The sequence below is a fragment of the Mandrillus leucophaeus genome, unplaced genomic scaffold, assembly GCF_000951045.1.
Source record: "Mandrillus leucophaeus isolate KB7577 unplaced genomic scaffold, Mleu.le_1.0 Scaffold325, whole genome shotgun sequence".
Classification (NCBI taxonomy): Eukaryota; Metazoa; Chordata; class Mammalia; order Primates; family Cercopithecidae; genus Mandrillus; species Mandrillus leucophaeus.
This window is the reverse complement of record NW_012103421.1, coordinates 1,714,769-1,732,375: the sequence shown is the minus strand read 5'-3', so window position 1 is coordinate 1,732,375 and position 17,607 is coordinate 1,714,769. Positions and strand designations below refer to the sequence as shown.

Sequence of the window (17,607 nt, the reverse complement as noted above, 5' to 3'; positions counted from 1 at the left end):
AGGTGGAGGCAGGGAGAGGTGGAGGCAGGGGGAGGTGGAGGCAGGGAGAGGTGGAAGCAGTGAGAGGTAGAGGCAGGGAGAGGTGGAGGCAGGGAGAGGTGGAGGCAGGGGGAGGTGGAGGCAGGCGGAGGTGGAGGCAGGGAGAGGTGGAGGCAGGGGGAGGTGGAGGCAGGGGGAGGTGGAGGCAGGGGGCAGAGACACAGACAAGCCTCAGGTCATCAGGAGTTGGGGACTGGCATCTGAGATTCAGGGAGGATGGGGAGAGGGGAGGGCTGTGAGGGTGGGAAGCGGTTCTGTCTCCCCTTGGCTGTGCCTCCCTGGGGAGTCCTAGACAAACGCACAGCCACTGCACCCCTTCCTCCCTGCCAGGACCCTGCCCACTGTGGCGACCCCCAGGCTCAGAGCAGGCACAGGAGCCCCTCCTTTGGGAGACTTCCTGCCAGCTCCCCTCTGTGGTTCCTGATCCACATCGTGGGTCAGCGCTGGTTTCTTGGCAACTGCTAAGATCTGTAAGGGCAGGGAAGAGAGAGCTAACTCCTCCGTCTTTGGGTCCCTAGCACCTGACAAAATAAACTGCTGGCTAGGGAAAGATGGAGGGAGGGAGGGAGGGAGTGAGGAAGGAGGGGAGGAAAGGCGGGAAGGATAGAGGGAGGAGGGAAGAGGGAGGAGGGAGGATGGAGAAGGGAGGAAGGGAAGGAGGGAAGGACAAGGAGAATGGAGGGAGGAGGGAGGAGGAAGGAACTGGACCGAGGCTATGGCTATAGAAGAATCGAATCGTGCCCTGGGCCATCCCAGGCAGGCTGAGAAGAAAAAGCCGGAACCAAGCCTGGGCTAGCTGGGTGGTTGTGGGGCAGGAAGTAGCCATCAGGGTGGCAGCCGGAAGAGCAGGGAGCCCCGCAGAGGAGGGAGGCTGGGGACGGTAGGGGCAGTGTCGGGGTGAGGTCTGGTCTCCCCATGCCTCTTCCTAGGGATGAGACCTCAGGCTCCACTCCCCAGCTGTGAAATGGGTGAGAACTGAGGGTGGCTGAGGCTCGGGGTTGTTCAGGGCGGGGTGGGGCTCTGAACCCAGCAAGTCAGACACCCAGGCCAGGGCTCCAGGGGAGGCCAGGTGGGGCAAAGGCCAAGAAGGGGCCGGGGCTGGGCAGGAAGGGCGTCTGGTGACCAGAGCCCTTTGCCTGAGCCAGCGTGGGAGGGAGGTGGGCTGGACGAGTCAGGGAGGCGCCAGGAGGGGCCTTGTCAGAGGCGACCCCCTCTGTCAGCCCCCAGGCCACTGAGCCCTGGGTACCGAGAGCCGGCAGGGGAGGCTGCAGACAGAGGAGTGCAGGCTCCTTGGTTTTGGGGGCTCTGAGTAGAAGCACCTAGGGGTCCCTCAAGAGGCCCCCAAATGCTGCCCCATGGTGAGAAACCAAGAGAGGCCCTGCAGGAACCCCCAGGTTACAAAGCGCTGCCACTGCGAGAAGCCAACCCTGCCGGCTGGGGCTGGGCTTTCTGCCTCACCAAGCCTTTTCCCACCCAGAGGGCCCAGAGAGGGGCAGCTGTCCCCCCCGGGGACACAGCGCCTCCTCCCTGTGTGATGGGGTGGGGCCCACAGTCTCCTTTCTCGCGACCTCCCCGGGCTGACCCTGGGTTCCACTTGGCCATGAGGGCTTCGGTATGTAAAGCCCATGGGAGGCAGAGCCTCCCGCCCCCACCAGTTTCCGGCTCTCTGTGTCGCCCCCAACACTGGGCTGGTGCCATGGAGGGAGGCTCCGCCTCCCCCACATCAACTCGCCAGGGAGCTCCGTCTTCCCAGGGTTGTGAGGGAAGCCAGCTCTGCAGGCCCATGTCCAAGTCCAGGCGTCGCCTCCTCCAGGGAGCCTTCCAGACCCGATCTGTGCGGCAGCGGCCCAGAAGGACCTAGGTGTGGGGATCCTAGCGGGAGGCAGAGGACCCCGCACATGCAGAGAGGGTCCGACTGCTTCCTCCTGAGTGGGGTCACCCATCTGGCTCCAGCCGCACAGAGCTACTCCCTCTAAGCTCTCCGGCTCTCTGCCTTCCTGCATTAGCTCTTGCCCACACCTGGCCGGCAAACCCCAGCTCATCTTTCAGACCCAAGTTCAAGGCCTCCTCCTGCTCCAGACGGCTCATCACCTGGCCTCCCCAGGCAGAGAGGTGAGGGTTCTGATCGCTGGGGCGTCTCCCTCGCCCCCTGGCCCAGGACTACAAGGAAAGGGGTTGACTCCCTCCCTCCCCTCCACGCCCAGCAGAGTGCAGACACAACTGGGAAGGTGCTGGAGGCCCAGGGGTCAGGCTGAGCCAGCGCCAGGCACTGGGGGGCAGGTTCCCATCTCTACACCCCAGCCCCAGGCGGATGGCGTGTGCCCCTCCCGCTGCCCCACCTGTCACCCACGTGCTGGCCCCGGGCTGTCTCTGCTCCTGGCTCCCCTCCCAGCTTCGTCCCCAGCTGCCTCTCCAGGGAGGGGTGACAGCTGGTCCGTGCTACACCCTCGGGCCCCTCCCTGGACTGCCCCCTCCCTGGGGCGGGACCCCTGCGTGTGGCACAACCAAGGGGCCTGCTGATGGGGGCTCGTGTGAGCGGTGCCCCAGAGCTGTGGGTGTGGGTGCTGCCAGCTGCCACTGCCTTTGCCCTGGCTTCCCAGATAGACCCAGACCCACACTCCGAAGCTGTGTTGTGAATGCTGTGGTGGGTGCCTGGTGGGGTCGGGGTTGCTGTCCCATGACCCTCGGGAAGCCTCAGCCATGAAGGGCCCCTGTGGGCACCTTTTCCCGGCACACTGTGCTGTGTTTCCCACTCTTGGGCTCTGCAGTGACTTGAGGGGGCAAGTCTATGAGCACAGGGGAGGCTGGGCTCACGAGGGGACCAGAGACCTCAGCGCTGTGCAGGGAGCCCTGAGCCACCCTGGTTGGAGGCCCAGTCCTACTCTCCAGGCCTCCTGCCAGCTCCCTGTGGTGTCCAGGGGACCTGTGGTCTGGCCCGGAGGAGGAGTTCCCCCTCCTCTCGACATCCTGCCTGCAGCCCCTGCTCTTCACCAGAACCTCCTCACTCCCCAGGACCCCAGAGAGGACCCTCTCCAGCCGACCACTGGGCTCAGAACAGCCGGGTGAGGCGGCCACAGGAGCTGCCTGCAGGGGGCAGAGTCAGGACGGGGACCGAGCCGGACACTCATTCTGGAAGTGTCTGCAGGGGGACGTTGGAGGTGGGCAGCTGGGAGTGCCGAGCTGCGGACGAACATTGTCAGGCCCTCGGTGGGGACTGGGAGGTAGAAGTGGGGGGGTCTGTGGAGGAAGGAGAAGAAGGGCCAGCGTCCCGAGTCGGGGGGTGGTCGGCAGTGGATGAGGACGGCAGGAACAGACCTGAGCTTGGGGAGTCCCACTCAGAACAAGGTATCCATCAGGGTTCCGTGCATTCTGGTGTCCCTGGCTGGCAGCCAAGCCCCGAAGTGGAGCCTGGGACTGTGAGGGTGTGGGGGTGTGCCGGGGTGGGAGGTGGATGGAGGCCCCCCCTCCACTGCCTGGCCCCTTGGGCTGAACCTTGGGCTTCGGAGCCAGAACAGACACAGGAAATCGCCTAATTGCATTTGCGCAGGAACACCAAATCCCTCGCAGCTGCACGGGGCTGAGCCAGGGCCACGGGCGGGGTCGGCCATTTGAGAGTCCTGACAGCTCTGCTGTGCATGCCAAGGGGCCTGGGCCGTTGGCCGGGGGGCGCCTTTCCCAGGCCAGAGGCCCCCACCCCACCCCAGGAGAGCTGCCCCCCTTTCAGTTCCCAGAACAGAGCCCAGCTGTGGAATAGTGAGGGGGTGAGGTCATGGGGAGGGGGCCCGCATGACTCACATCCTGGGGTAGGGGAAAGGGAGGAGACGGGGAAGGGGCCCAGAGGCCTCCACGTCCTCAGTCTGCTGGGTTAGAGGCCAGGGGCTGGCGGGGCTTCTCCCCAGCCTTGGGTTTTAGGGGAGACACCAGGAGATGCTTACTCTGCACCCCCACTCTGTCCTCCAGGCCCCTAGCCAGGGAGAGCTCAGTCGGGGTGATCTTTGAGGGGCCCCAGCTCGGCAGGGATGATGTTCCCAGAGTACACACCTGGGCCTCGTGCCAGGACCGCACTGCCGTTGTCAGGGCAATGGCAAGGCAAACAGTCAATGTTTGCCTCACTAAACAGCCTCACTAAAGTGAGGCTGCGGCACCCGGAAGGGATCCCTGGAGGGGGACGTGGTCGCCTTGTTCCCAAGCCTGTTTGCACACACACGTGAATGTCAAGGGTTCCCGTGTGTGAGCACGAGCGTACTTGTATGTGCCTATGGGGTGCGGGCGTGTGTGCCTGTGTGGCTGGAGTGTGGGCTCGTGGAGAACGTGTGTGAGTCGGGTGTGCACCTGCGTTTGCCCTGGGCCTGGGGAGCCCGTGCACGGCTGTGCTCCATGTGTAGGGCATGAGCTGTGAGCAGAGCCAGGGCCTTTGTGGGGCCGTTGGGGCCCGGACTCATTGCCCATAGGGGTGCACCCGAGAAAACGTGTGCACACGAGTATCTGGGGTCTCTGCACCAGTGTGGGCTTTTAAGCTCTCCTCTCCCCTACGGCTTGGTGGAGGGGGTCTGTGGAGCTGGAATGAGGGCCCTGGACCCATCGGAAGCCCAGGTCCAAGGAGGAGCTGGGGCTCCATCTCATGCCCCAGGCCCAGGGGCACACACCCCAGCTGAGCCCTTGCTCACATGGAGGGGCTGGGACATGGGAACACGGAGAGCAACATGGCCAGGCTTCCCCTCCATGGAACCCCTCCACCTCCTCAACACTCTGCCCCAGTTCTGCACCACCCTCCGTTTGGAGGGGCTGGGGCGTGAGTGAGCATGAGGGCCCCTGCGCCCCAGGCTCTGCCTCCCCAGGTGGAACGAGGCCCAGCAGCCCCCAGCCATGCGGAGGCCGGCAGAAGCGGGAAGCTGGGCCTCATCTGCCCGGATGATGGGAGCCAGGTGTGGGGAATTAAGTGGCTTCCTCGGGGGCCGGGAGTTGAAGGCATTTCTGAGGAGCAGGACAGGCAGGGGGATTCGGGGGCGTAGGGGGCGGGGTGCACAGGCGGCTGGGTTTGCGTGGCTGGAGTCCCCTGTGGCTTCGGTGGGGGGAGTGGGCCTTGAACTCGGGCCTGTGGAAGGGCCTGGCTTTTGTCTGAGAGGCTTAGGGGAGACCTAGGAGAGATTAGATCATGTGCTGGCAGGGCTGTCTGGCCAGGGGACTGGGGCCTGGTGGGGATCAGGCTGCAGGGTCAGGCAGCGGACACTGGCCGGGAAGAACTGAGACCCCAGCGGCAAGACCCCAGCCCTGCTCCCCGTTCTGGCCTGGGCGCCCTCCCTGGGTCTGGGATAATAAGCCCTGTAGGAGTGTAGAGACCCTGGACCCCCGACTCAGGCTCTAGGAGGGCGATGGAAGGCAGGGCCACGACAGCTGAGGCCGAGGTGTCTGCAGGACCCGGACTGTCTGAGAGGTGCCAGGCCGGGGCTCTGATAACCGGGTCCAGGCCAGCCTGTGTCTACCTCTGTCCCCCAGTGGGGCATGTGGGACCCCGAGAAGCCATGGTTTCAGTCTCTGAGAGCAGAAGCACTCCCTTACCTCAGTTTCACCATTTTTGAAATGGCTCAAATGACCGGGCGAGGTGGCCCATCCCTGTAATCCCAACACTTTGGGAGGCCGAGGTGGGCGGATCACCAGAGGTCGGGAGTTCGGGACCAGCCTAACCAACATGGAGAAACCCGGTCTCTACTAAAAAATACAAAATTAGCCGGGTGTGGTGGTGCACGCCTGTAATCCCAGCTGCTCAGGAGGCTGAGGCAGGAGAATCGCTTGAACCCGGGACGCGGAGGTTGCCGTGAGCCGAGATTGCGCCATTGCACTCCAGCCTGGGCAACAAGAGCGAAACGCTGAAACAAACAAACAAAAGAAACAGCTCAGAGAGACTCCGCAGAGGGCTCTGAAATAAGGATGGGGTGGGGTTGGGTGAGCCGACCCTGTAAGGTGCCCCCAGCTATGGGGTTAGGCCCAGGCAGGAGCCCACCGGTCTGCTGGGCTTCTGTGAGCAGGGCTGGTGGTGGGACAGGAGGTGTCCTGCCTGGACATGTGCGGGGCCTCCTTTCCTCAGCCTTGGACCTCATGTGGGGCCCCCTTTCCCCAATACACCCTGCCTTTGGGGTGCAGGAGGGAGCACCAGCAGGTAGGGTGGAGGCGCCGCCTGGCGGCGCACTGTGGCCAGTCTCCCTGGACTCCAGTATCTTCTTCCTGGGCCCTCCAGGGTCACCTGGGTCTAGGTCCTGGCTCTACCTAGGGAGGGAGGTGGGCTGGGAGAGGGGGACAGAGGATCTTTTGTCATGTCCTTGAGTTTCTTCAGGCTTGAATGGGCCTTGGAGTCCCACCTTCATCCCCACAGGGCACAGGGGTGCCCAGATCCTCACAAGGCCCCGGGACCCTCGCCTGGGTCAGAGGGCACCTCATGACCACGTGGGCAGCCTCTATTTAAAGATGGACAAGGTGAGGCCTGAGGGCCAGCCTGGGACTGCCCTCGTGGACCAGGGCTGCCCACACTGTGTGGCCCAGCAAGGCCCTGCATAGACAGGAGGAGTGGGTGCAAAACCGCGCCGGTCTCGGCTGTGGCGTGACTGTCCCTCTGTGTCCCCCACCAGGCCCACTGCTCAGTGGAGCGTGGAAGATGAGGAGGAGGCCACCCGCGACCCATGCCGGCAGGAGAGAGACCGGCAGCTTCAGGCCCAGGATGTGGACGGAGGCAGCCATGTCCCCGAGCGGCCGGAGCACGAGATGCTGTGAGCAACCCCCACCGCGTGCCCGGCCTCTGACCCCTGTCCGTGCACCCTGGGGCCTGAGCTGAGGGGGAGGTCAAGGGCCTGGGCTTGGGGGTCCCAGTGCAGCACGAGAACAAGGAAGAGCCCCCAGAAGCAAGCACGGGAGGGGGCGAGTACTCCTGGGGTGAGGGGGGCTGCAGCCCTGGGTGAGGGTCTGCTAATGCCTGGCTGCCTCCTGGACGTTGACCCAGGCTCTGTGCTCGTGAGCTGGGCCTTGCTTGTACTGCCTCTGACCCCAGCCACGCAGCCAGCCCCTGGGCCCCCAACCAGACTCCCCCGCCAATGACTCACAGAGCCACGTCCAACTTGGCGGCCAGGCTGGCTTGCTTCCTCCTTGGGCCCAGGAGGCCTCCGCGGCTGGGCTGGGCTGTTTTTCCAATAATGCTCCCCTTCCTCCTGGCCTCTTTTGTTCCATTTTCTCCGAGTCAGCAGCCTTGGGCAGAGTGGGGTTCAGCGGTCACCACGGTCAGGCCCTCGGCCACCCCCGCCAAGAGCCCTAGCTCTCCAGGAGCTCACCCTGCCACATAGGCGCTTAGGAGGAGCCTGGGGATCAGGGCAGCCCTTGGGGAGCCCCAGGATGATGGGGGAGGCATAGCCCTGCCCTAGGGAGTCCCAGAGTGATGGGGGGGGGGCCCAGCCCTGCCCTAGGGAGTCCCAGAGTGATGGGGGGGGCCCAGCCCTGCCCTAGGGAGTCCCAGAGTGATGGGGGGGGCCCAGCCCTACCCTAGGGAGTCCCAGAGTGATGGGGGAGGCCCAGCCCTACCCTAGGGAGTCCCAGAGTGATGGGGGAGGCCCAGCCCTGCCCTAGGGAGTCCCAGAGTGGTGGGGGAGGCCCAGCCCTGCCCTCAGGGAGCCCTACACTGATGAAAGAGGCGCAGCCTTACCCTCAGGGAACCCCAAACTGATGGGAGAGGAATAGTCCTGCCCTCAGGTAGCCCCAGACTGATGGAGGAGGCACAACCCTGCCAAGCCTCAAGGAGTCCTGAACTGATGGAGGAAGCACAGTTGTCAGGCTGCCCCAGACTGATGGGGGAGGCACAGCCCTACCCTCAGGGATTCTCTAACCACAGGAGACACAGCCCAGAGCCAGCTCTGTGGCAGACAGGGTCTCCCACACTTGGGGCCCAGGGCCTGAGCAGGTGCCATGAGGTGAGTGTGGGCCCCGAGCAGAGGAGGCAGCAGCCGCCCAGTCCTAAGCTCCCCCCTGCTACCCTCAGCCTCAGCCTGAAGCCCTCGGAGGCCCCTGAACTGGATGAGGACGAGGGCTTTGGCGACTGGTCCCAGAGGCCAGAGCAGCGGCAGGAGCATGAGGGGGTCCAGGGCGCCTCGGACAGCAGAGAACCCCCCCGGTGCAGGAGTCCTGAGGGGGAGCAAGAGGACAAGTGAGTGAGGGCCCCGAGGGTGGGCAGTGGGCAGAGCGGGGCTCCCGCCGGGCCTCGAGGGTGGGCGCTGGGCAGAGCAGGGCACAGCAGGCTCCCTTCAGGCCCTCAGCCTGCGCCTGAGCAGCCACCCCATCCTCCCCTTTCCAAGCTGCCCCTGAAATGCCCCCATGGCCAGGAAAGGGGGAGAAAGGAGGGGAGGGAGGAAGAGGGCGAGACAGCATGGTGGCCGGCAAAGGGCCGCGAGGAAACCTCATTCTGGGGCTCTCCAGGGCCCCTGGGCCCCATCCAGGCAGCTGCGGGGCCAGGCCGAGTGCTGCCACATCAGCACACAGCTGCGGCCGCTTCCGTAATGGAGGCTGAGAGCCGCCGCCGCCCCTTCCTCCCTCGGGGCTGGCTGATCTCCATTCCCACGGAGGGGAGCAGGTATTTCCAGATGTGCATGCCGGAGAGTGGGGTGGGAGGACACACTTTCCAGATGTGTGGATGTGTGTGCCGGCCTCAACCCCAGCGGGCCCAACGGGGGCTGCGTGCAAGCCCCACCTCACTACCCCTGCCCAGCCTGCTCAGGGTCCTTGCTGCTCTCAGATACTTGCGGCCACGATGGGGCCGGCCCCACCCGCTCTGCGGGGCCCGGGCCATCTAGGACCCCAGCCCTGCTCAGGACCCCCTTGCCTTGAGTGGGACCAGAGCCCGTGGCTGGGCTGACAGTTCTCCCTGGTCGGGGTCCTTCCTGCCCCCTCTGAAGTCCTAAACCAGCCTGGAGCTCTCGGGACCAGTGTTGCTGAGCGACGCTGCCTTGTCCTCCTATAACCAGGGCACCGGTCGTGGTCTGGCACAGTGCTCGCCGCCCCCTCCCCAGGCCTCAGTCTCCCCCACACGCTTGGGAGTCAGCGGCCCTGCATTTCTGAGCCGGGGCAGCGCCCTTCTCCCTGGCCTCGGGCCTAGGCGGGCCAGGCTGCTCCCAACAGCAGGGGGCGCTTTGACTCTTCCGTGAAACCCAGCTCGAGAAGCCGCCCTACCCCCTGCACCTGCCAGGCTGCTCAGACTGGCTGCTGAACGGGCCCTCTGTGTGGCTGCTGCTGGCTCAGACCCCTGCCCACCTTGGGCGGGTGGGTCTGGGTCTTGGCTGGCACGCACACCCAGGGGCCTGAAATCATGGAAAATTCGAGAATTTCCCATCTTCTCCTCCAGGTTCAGTCCTGCTCAAATGCAGAGCCGCTGGAAGCTGCCAGCTGGCTGGCCTCCCCTCCCCCGCAGCCGGCAGCCCCTTGGCCCTGCTACTCAGTGGCCTGGCCCCTGCCCCTGCCTAGCCCTCCAAATGACGCAGCCTCCAGTCCCCCACACACCCCAGGGCCCCTACAGGGAGCCGAGCAGGAGTGGTGGTCCCGGCAGCCTGGCCCCCCCGGGCACCTCACCAGACCAACTGGGTGGGCGGGCAGCTGCCAAGCTGAGGCCCAGCCAGGAAGCTGGGGTTGAACCCAGCCTCAGTGCCTGGGGGCCCCTCCGTCTGTAGAGCCCCGCCTGGGGGGGACTGGGCAGTTCTCCAAGGGCCTCAGGCGCTGACACAGGGACCCAAGCAGAATGCGTCGGCTCTGAGGCCGCTGGACCTTCTTTCCCAATGGGCTTGGGTCTCAGATCCCTTGGCACTCAATTAGCCTGACTACCTGCATTTTACAGATGGGGAAACTGAGGCTTGGAAAAAGGAAGGGGTCAGCCAAGCAATCCAATGGCCCTAGAATGGCTTTGCCTCCCTTTCCACCCACAGGCCCGGCCTGCATGCCGGTGAAAAGGAGGACAGTGATGAAGTCCACCTGGAGGAGTTGAGTCTGAGCAAGGAGGAGCCAGACCCAGAGGACACTGTCCAGGACAACCTGGGGGCCGCAGGGGCTGAGGAGGAGCAGGAGGAGGTGATGGCTCCACCTCAGAGGGTCTGACTGCACCCCCACCCCAGGGATGAGCCTGCCTTTGCTGTCTGCACCACTCTGTGGGCCCTGTGGGTCTAGCCCAAAGTGGGTCAGCATCCCACACCCCTAGACCTTGCAGCCCCTTCTGGGCCCACATTCTCAGAGAGGGTGAGGCTCGGTGATCCTCTTGCAAGATCCGGAGACATTTCCCCAGATTCCTCAGTCCCTCCCCACCAGCTCTAGAACGGGAGCATGTCAGGGCCACAGAGAACCTGGGGCTCAGGGAGGAACAGCATTTGTTCCCACAGGTGCTGGGCAGGGCAGGAGGGATACCAGCAGAGGGTCACCTGGGATGTCTGTTTTGTCTTGTTTCTTTTCTAGCACCAGAAATGTCAGCAGCCCAGGACACCCAGCCCCTTGATCTTGGAGGGGACCATTGAACACAGCTCACCTCCCCTGAGCCCCACCACCAAAGTAGGTCAAGCTGCAAAGCCTGCCATCTTCTCCCCTCTCCCGGACTCATACCCAAAAGACCAGTCCCACATGCCAGCCACAGGAAGGCCAGGCCCAGGCCCGGCTTTTGTCTGCTATGCCCCGCATTTCCTGATGCTCAGCAAAGCCCCGTGATGTAAGGGTTGGGGGTTGGATTAGTGGATGGAGTGGTTGTGGGGATGGAGGGTGGGCTTTACCTCAGCTGCTGCAGGCCTGTCTCTCTCCACCCTCTGCAGCTCATCGACAGGACCGAGTCCCTAAACCGCTCCATAGAGAAGAGGTCTGTCTGTCTATCTGCTTTCTGGGCTCAGATCTTAGGTTTCCCCAAGAGGGGGTTGAAGGGAGTCACAGGGTGGAGATCTGGAGACCGAGGGGCGCTCTGGGGGAGGCTTGGGCAGGTTGGGAGAAGCCTTGTGGGAGACATGGGGCCTGACACATCTTCTACCCTCCAGTAACAGTGTGAAGAAGTCCCAACCAGACTTGCCCATCTCCAAGATTGACCAGCGGCTGGAACAATACACCCAGGCCATCGAGGTATGATCTGGCTCCCGTCTGCTGCCAGGTCCCTCCTCCATCCTGGCACCATTCCTTCATTCAACCAACGCCCTTCCATCCAATCAATGCCCCCTTATTCAACCAACACCCTATCCAACCAATGCTTCTCCATCCAGTCAGTGCCCCTCTACCCAATCAGTGCCCCTCCATCTAATCAGTGTCCCTCCATGTAACCAATGCCTCTCCGTTCAATCAATGCTATTCCATCCAACCAAAAATCTCCCATCCTATCAATGCTCCTGCATCCAGTTAATGTTCCTTTATACAACCAATATGCCTGCAACCAATACTCCTCCAATTATTCAGTGTTTCTCCATTCAATCAATGCCCCCCTCAGAACAATACTGCACCATCCAATCAATGCCCTTTCATCCTATCAGTGCTCTTCTCTCCAGCCAATACTCCTCCAGTCAATCAACCAGTACTCCTTAATCCAATCAATGACCCTCCATCCAATCAAGATTCCTGCATCCATCCAATACTACTACACCCAATCAATGCCCCTCCATCTAATCAATGCCCCTCCTATCCAATCAATTCTTCTCCATCCATCAATGCTTCTCCATCTGACCAATACCCTCCATCCAACCAATACTTGTCTATCCAATTAATGGCTCACCATGTAACCGATGCCAATCCCATATGCCAGCCCCTCCATTCAATCAGTATCTCTCCATCCAGTCATTGCTCCTTCATTCAACCAATACTCCTCCATCCAATCAATGTCCCTTCATCCAACCAATATTCCTTCATCCACCAACTCCTTTCAATACAGCTAATACACCTTCATTCAATCAGTACCCCTATTCGTTCAGTGCTCCTCCATTCAATCAATTCCCCTCCATCCAACCAATGTTCCTCCAGCCAACCAAAACAACTTCATCCAATCAATGCCCCTCCATCCAATAATGCCTTGCATCCAATCAGTGGCCTTCTATCCTATCAATTTCCCTCTAACCAACCAAAATAGTTTCACCCAATCAATGCCTCTGCTTCCAATCAATGCCCTTCTATTCAACCAGTACTTCTTTATTTAATCAGGACATCTCCATCTAACCAGTATCCTTCCATCGAACCAATACTCCTCTCCTAAATCAGTGCTCCTTCATCCACCCAGGGCCCCTCCATCCACCCAGTACTCACTTATCCAACAAACACTCCTTTATCTTGCCAGTATTCCTCCATCCAGTCAGTGCTCTTCTGTGCAACGAATGCCCCTCCATCCATACATTACTCCTTCACCCAATCAATGCCCTTCTATTCAACCGGTACTTCCGATTTCAACTAATTCCCCTTCAACCAACCAATACTCCTTCATCCAACCAGTACTCCTCCATGCAATCAATGTTCCTCTACCCAACCAACATCCTTCTATCAAACCAATATTCCTCCATCCAATTAATCCCTCTCCATCCAACAAGTACCCCTCCATCCTATCAATGCTCCTGTATCCTACCAATATTCCTCCATCCAACCAGTACTTCCCCATCCAATCAATACTCCTTCATTCATTCAGTGCTCCTCCATCCAGTCAATACCTTTCCATTCTACCGGTGCCCCTCCATCCAACCGATACTCCTTCATCTAATCAATGTCGTTGCATGCGATCAATGCCCCTTCATTGAACCAATATGGCTCTGTCCAACCAATACTACTCCATTCAATCAATGCCCCTCCATCTAACAAATACTCCCTCATATAATCAGTACCCCTCCATCCAATCAATATTCGTTCATCTATCAACACCTTTTTGTACAACCAATACTCCTCCATCTAATCAATGCTCCTCCATCCAACCAATACTCTGCAATTTAACCACTGTGCTTCCATCCATTCAATGTCCCTCCATCCATTCCGTGGTCCCCCAGCCCTACCCCATGAGCAGCATGGAGGCAGACCCACATCTGTCCTGTGCGCCATCATCTCCCTGATGCTCTTCAGGACCGGGAGGTGTCTCACAATTGCATTGAATGTAGGAAGGCACATGTTTTTAGTGATTCCCCACTCTAGGGCTGCACTGGGAAAGCACTCCCAGGGAAAATACGAACACAAAGCAAGGGGTTGCCCAGTGTGACCCTCTGATGTGACCACGGTGGCTGTTCACTAAGGTAATCCTGATGCTTTGCCTCCTCTGCAGACCGCTGGCCGGACCCCCAAGCTAGCCCGCCAGGCCTCCATAGAGCTGCCCAGCATGGCCGTGGCCAGTACCAAGAGTCGGTGGGAGACGGGTGAGGTACAGGCTCAGTCTGCCACCAAGACTCCGTCCTGCAAGGTAAGGTCCCCTCCAGGGGCAAGGCTAGGCTGCAGAGCCAGCACCTGGGAGTTTAGCAGCAGGCCAGTTTTCTTTGTTAAGGCAAGCATGGGACTGTCCAGCATGAATGTGGGTAGACAGAACACTGAGGCACTGCAGTAGGGTTGGGTTCACCCTTGCTGGTGTAGAAGGCTGTGTTGTTTGAGTGGAGGTGGATGGCACCTTTATCCCTTTCCCTGCCACTTCCACTGGGATCACACAGAAAAAGGGTAGGTAGGCAGGTCCCAGGCCCCCTGACCAGGTAAGGCAAGGCAGGAGAGAAGGGCCCAGGGCTTCTACTCCCCGAGATCCAGGGGTCTGCACTTGTGACGTATCCTTCTGCTGCCCCCAGGATATTGTGGCTGGAGACATGAGCAAGAAAAGCCTCTGGGAGCAGAAGGGAGGCTCCAAGACCTCATCAACAATTAAGGTAGAGCCTTAATGTGGTTGGTGCAGGAAGGGTGGGTGCAGCAGGGGAGGGCAAAGAGGGACTGTCCTCTGTGCATCTGTGAGGGCTTCCCAGAGGCAGAGGCATCATCTTTCTGCTGCTCTCACCTTCACTCTTGGCCTCCTTCCCCAACAGAGCACCCCATCTGGGAAGAGGTATAAGTTTGTGGCCACCGGGCATGGGAAGTATGAGAAGGTGCTTGTGGAAGGGGGCCCGACGCCCTAGGCCTCCTGTCTTGGTGAGTCCCCGGCAACCCGTAGAGTGGGACGAGGTACACGCATGTGCACTGTGCTGGGAACTTGGCAGCCTGGAGGGGGCCTGGAGCCCTGTTGCATGCTGCAAGGGTGGACCCCAAGTTGGCCAGAACCCAGACCATCTCAGTCTCCCAGCCCTGCACAGATGCTGCCTCCCTCATCTGACACCAGATTCAAACTCTCTGTTCACTTCACTGGAGACAGCCCAGCTCAGCCACTGCTCCACTAGGGAAGCTCAAGGCTCCCATCTGGGACTCCCCAAAAGCCCCAGCAGGGCTCATGAGGGAAGTGAGGGGCAGCCTGGCCACCACAGGGCTAGCACTGAAGAAAGCAGGTGGCATGGAGCCCAGGTTCCCTGACCATCTGTATGCTGGTGGTCCATAGAGGGGCAGGAACTTAGGTCCTACTCCCTGTCCCAGCCGAGAGTCATTCAGAGGTCCTGATGCCCTCCCCATCCCATGCTGCAGACAGAGCAGTGCCACTCCTGCCATGGTTAGACACACATTTATTAGTGACCTGGACCCCAGGCTCCATTTCCAGCACCCATCACACCCCAGGGTGGGGCAACTGTCCTCCTACCATCTTCCCTGCCAAACCCTGACTCTCAAGCAGCTGTGGCAGAGGCTTTTTCTGGTACCTCTGTGTCCCTCTCCTGTGGTTGGTGACCCCTGCCAGAGCCTGGCTGACTGCCAACTGGGCGCCTTCACTCTCCCTGCCGGGGTCACAGCCCCTTCTCGGTCCCGCTTGGCCAGGCTGTTCCCACAGGGTTGGGACTGAGGGCTCCCTCCTCATCCAGCGGTCAAAGCCTGGGCGTGGCCAATGCTGAGACCCTCGCTGTCCCACCAGTGAATCCCTCGAGTTCTGCCCCTCAGGCTGTCAGCCCCGGTAGGGGACGCAGAGGGGGGCAGTGAGAGGGGTCACGCTGGGCCCTCCTCTACCCCCGATGAGCCCCTCCCTGCCTGCCCCTGAGCACTTGTACTGGTGCCAAGTCTCACGCTGGCTGAGGCTCCCCCTGCACCCTAGTCCCAGGGTCTGGCTCTGCCATCAGGAAGAGCACGCAGCAAAACTGCTGACTGCTCCTGAGGCCGATGGCCAAGCCAGCCTGACCGCACCCATGCCTCAGCAAGCAGAGATCTGCCCCCAAACCTATGACAGCAAAAGGGAGGAACAACGCGAGGCCCAGGCCCCTGAGCAGCCTGGCCTAGGTCAATAGGTGCGGTCCTCCGCCATTTTCCCTAAAGTTTTCATCCCAAGGCCCCCATCCCACATCCCAACGCAGACCCCTTCTCTGTTCCCCTCACACCACTGCAGCCCAGGGGCTCCAGCTCGTCCTCTCTGCCCTTTCCACCTGACCACCTTCCTGACACCCAGACTTCCCTCAGCACCCCACGTGCCCTTCCCAGGCTGCCCTGCACCCCATTCCCCTTGGGCCCTGGTGCATCTTCATGCAGTAACTATGGGCCCCCAGCTAGAACCTCAGCCCCCTCTTCTGTCCACCTCATGGTTCTGGGCCCTGGGGGCCGTTCCGGCCACTTCACTGGAGCCTCCAGCCAGTCGCTGTGCGGTTGAAGTTCTTGGGCTGAGGGTTCAGCTCCAGGATGGAGCAGACTGTGGGAGGGGGCCGGGTGGCCTCCTGCAGCTTCCGGGCGTTGAAACGAGGCCGGTACAGGAAGGGCAGGCGGGTGAGGCCGGCTGGGGTGCGCTCCCCACCGCTGGGCCCCGTCAGGCGCCCTCGGGCCTCCACCACCGACATGCGGTACAGCACAGCATCCCACATCCTGGAGGCCCGGGAGGCGGGGACCCGGGGCACGGCAGGGGTGGGCGCCTCCTGCTCTGTGGGGGCGGGCACCTCTGGCTCCAGGCTCTGCCGCGGCCCTGGGCACGGAGGCTCCGGGGCCTCCTCCAGCAGCTGCTTCTTGAGCCGCGTCCAGCCACTGAGCCGGGGCTTGGGTGCAACTTTGGGGACAGGGCATGGGTGAGGGCCTGATGGTGGGGTAGGGGATGAGGCCCAGGCGGGGCTGGACACTCGCTCGGCCTCAGCGGCAGGGCCAGCCATGGGGGGCTCCTCCAGTTGCTCTCCGCCAGGGCCCACGGGGGTCAGGTTGTGCGGTGAGGACTCCAGCGAGTGGCAGGTCGGGGCTATGGGCACCACGACCCTGGCACTAGCCTCTCTGGGCACCGAGGCATGGAAGCTGGGTGGCGGCCGTGGTACAGGGGGCTCCTCAGGCCGGGGACTGGCAGCCTGGGCTGTGGTGGGCAGTGGGCGGATGTGAGCCACTGGGACCAGGGGCTGGGCCCTGGGGAGACGTGGGGTGGCATCTCCGTCCTGGCTGTTGGATCCCCCTTCTGGGGCTGTCCTGGGGGGCTCAGGGGTCCCATCATGTGGGGATGGTGCCAGCTGGATGTGCACCTGGGTGATGTGGGTGCCTCCAGCCACAGGGGCTGAGACAGGGACGAAGCCACTGGGGGGCCGGGCAGGTTCTGGGGCCGGGGCTACAACCTGGGGCCCCGTGGCCTTGTGAGCAGCTAGAATCCTGCGCTGGGCGAGGCCGACAGACAACGTGAACTTCTGCAGGGGTGACGCCATGTGGTAGATGACAGGGGTGTGTGGGGAGCGGGGTAGGGCAGCCACTGTGCGGGGAGCCTCAGTGGGGCGTGGGGCTTCAGGAAGGCGTGGGGCTTCGGCGGGGTGCGGGCCCTCAGCAGCGTGCGGGGCTGTGACCTCCTGGTCGTGGCTGGCCTCACTCACGGGGGACAGGGAGGTGCGGAAGGCCCCGGGTGGGGCGAGGTGCGCGCCCCCCATCATTTTCTTCCGGGCTGCCTTCCTCAGGAGCTTCTGCAGACGCAGGTTGTCCTTTCCTGGCTTGGGCAGCACGGGCGGTGGGGGTCCAGGGGTTCCCTGGAGGCTCGGACCACCCACCTCGGGTGCCATCGACGCGGCTGAGATGAGCATGGCTGTGTCCTAGGGTGGGAGGGACAGTAGTCAGGCCAGCCCCCCTTCCCCCCGAGGTGGGAGGCCTGTGCCTCCTGTGATCCAGGGAGGACCTGGGGCCAGGGCTGTGGAGGCCTGAGTATTCGGCTTCCTAAGCACCCAGAACCTGCCGGGGCCGTCCTGAGCTCAACTGTGCCTTGGGGACTTTGGGGTGGCCCGACCATCACCCTTGTGTAGAAATGAGGCCACAGAGACCGAGTCCCTCCAGGGATGGGGCTAGAACCTGCCTCCAGGTCTCTGTCCTCCATGCCACCCCAGCACAAAGCAGGCCCCAAGTACACAGCCTGGGTCAGGCCACAGTGCCGTGTGGGCTGGGGTGGGAGACGTGGGTGAGCTCCAAGTGACAGGCATGCCCCTGGCCAGCTGCTGGCCGGGCCCACGGCTGGAAGAGCGGCTGCCCACAGACACGTGAGGGGCGCCCCGTTGTCGCCGGCCCGACCACAGGCGCGTC

At 62.1% G+C, this 17,607-nt stretch overlaps 1 protein-coding gene across 5 annotated transcripts in view; it reads left to right on the top strand.

The window, feature by feature from the left end:
* Positions 1-17,607, top strand: part of LSP1 (lymphocyte-specific protein 1) — a 39,687-nt gene that overhangs the window by 20,925 nt on the left and 1,155 nt on the right. For all 5 annotated transcript variants that reach the window (XM_011988237.1, XM_011988238.1, XM_011988240.1 and 2 more), the window contains exons 2-10: positions 6,663-6,800; positions 8,057-8,221; positions 9,987-10,128; positions 10,507-10,599; positions 10,854-10,897; positions 11,070-11,151; positions 13,310-13,444; positions 13,815-13,892; positions 14,046-14,148. In XM_011988237.1, the coding sequence (XP_011843627.1) occupies positions 6,663-6,800; positions 8,057-8,221; positions 9,987-10,128; positions 10,507-10,599; positions 10,854-10,897; positions 11,070-11,151; positions 13,310-13,444; positions 13,815-13,892; positions 14,046-14,135 (967 nt within the window). In that variant the 3' untranslated portion in view covers positions 14,136-14,148. The remainder of the gene's footprint in view (positions 1-6,662; positions 6,801-8,056; positions 8,222-9,986; positions 10,129-10,506; positions 10,600-10,853; positions 10,898-11,069; positions 11,152-13,309; positions 13,445-13,814; positions 13,893-14,045; positions 14,149-17,607) is intronic.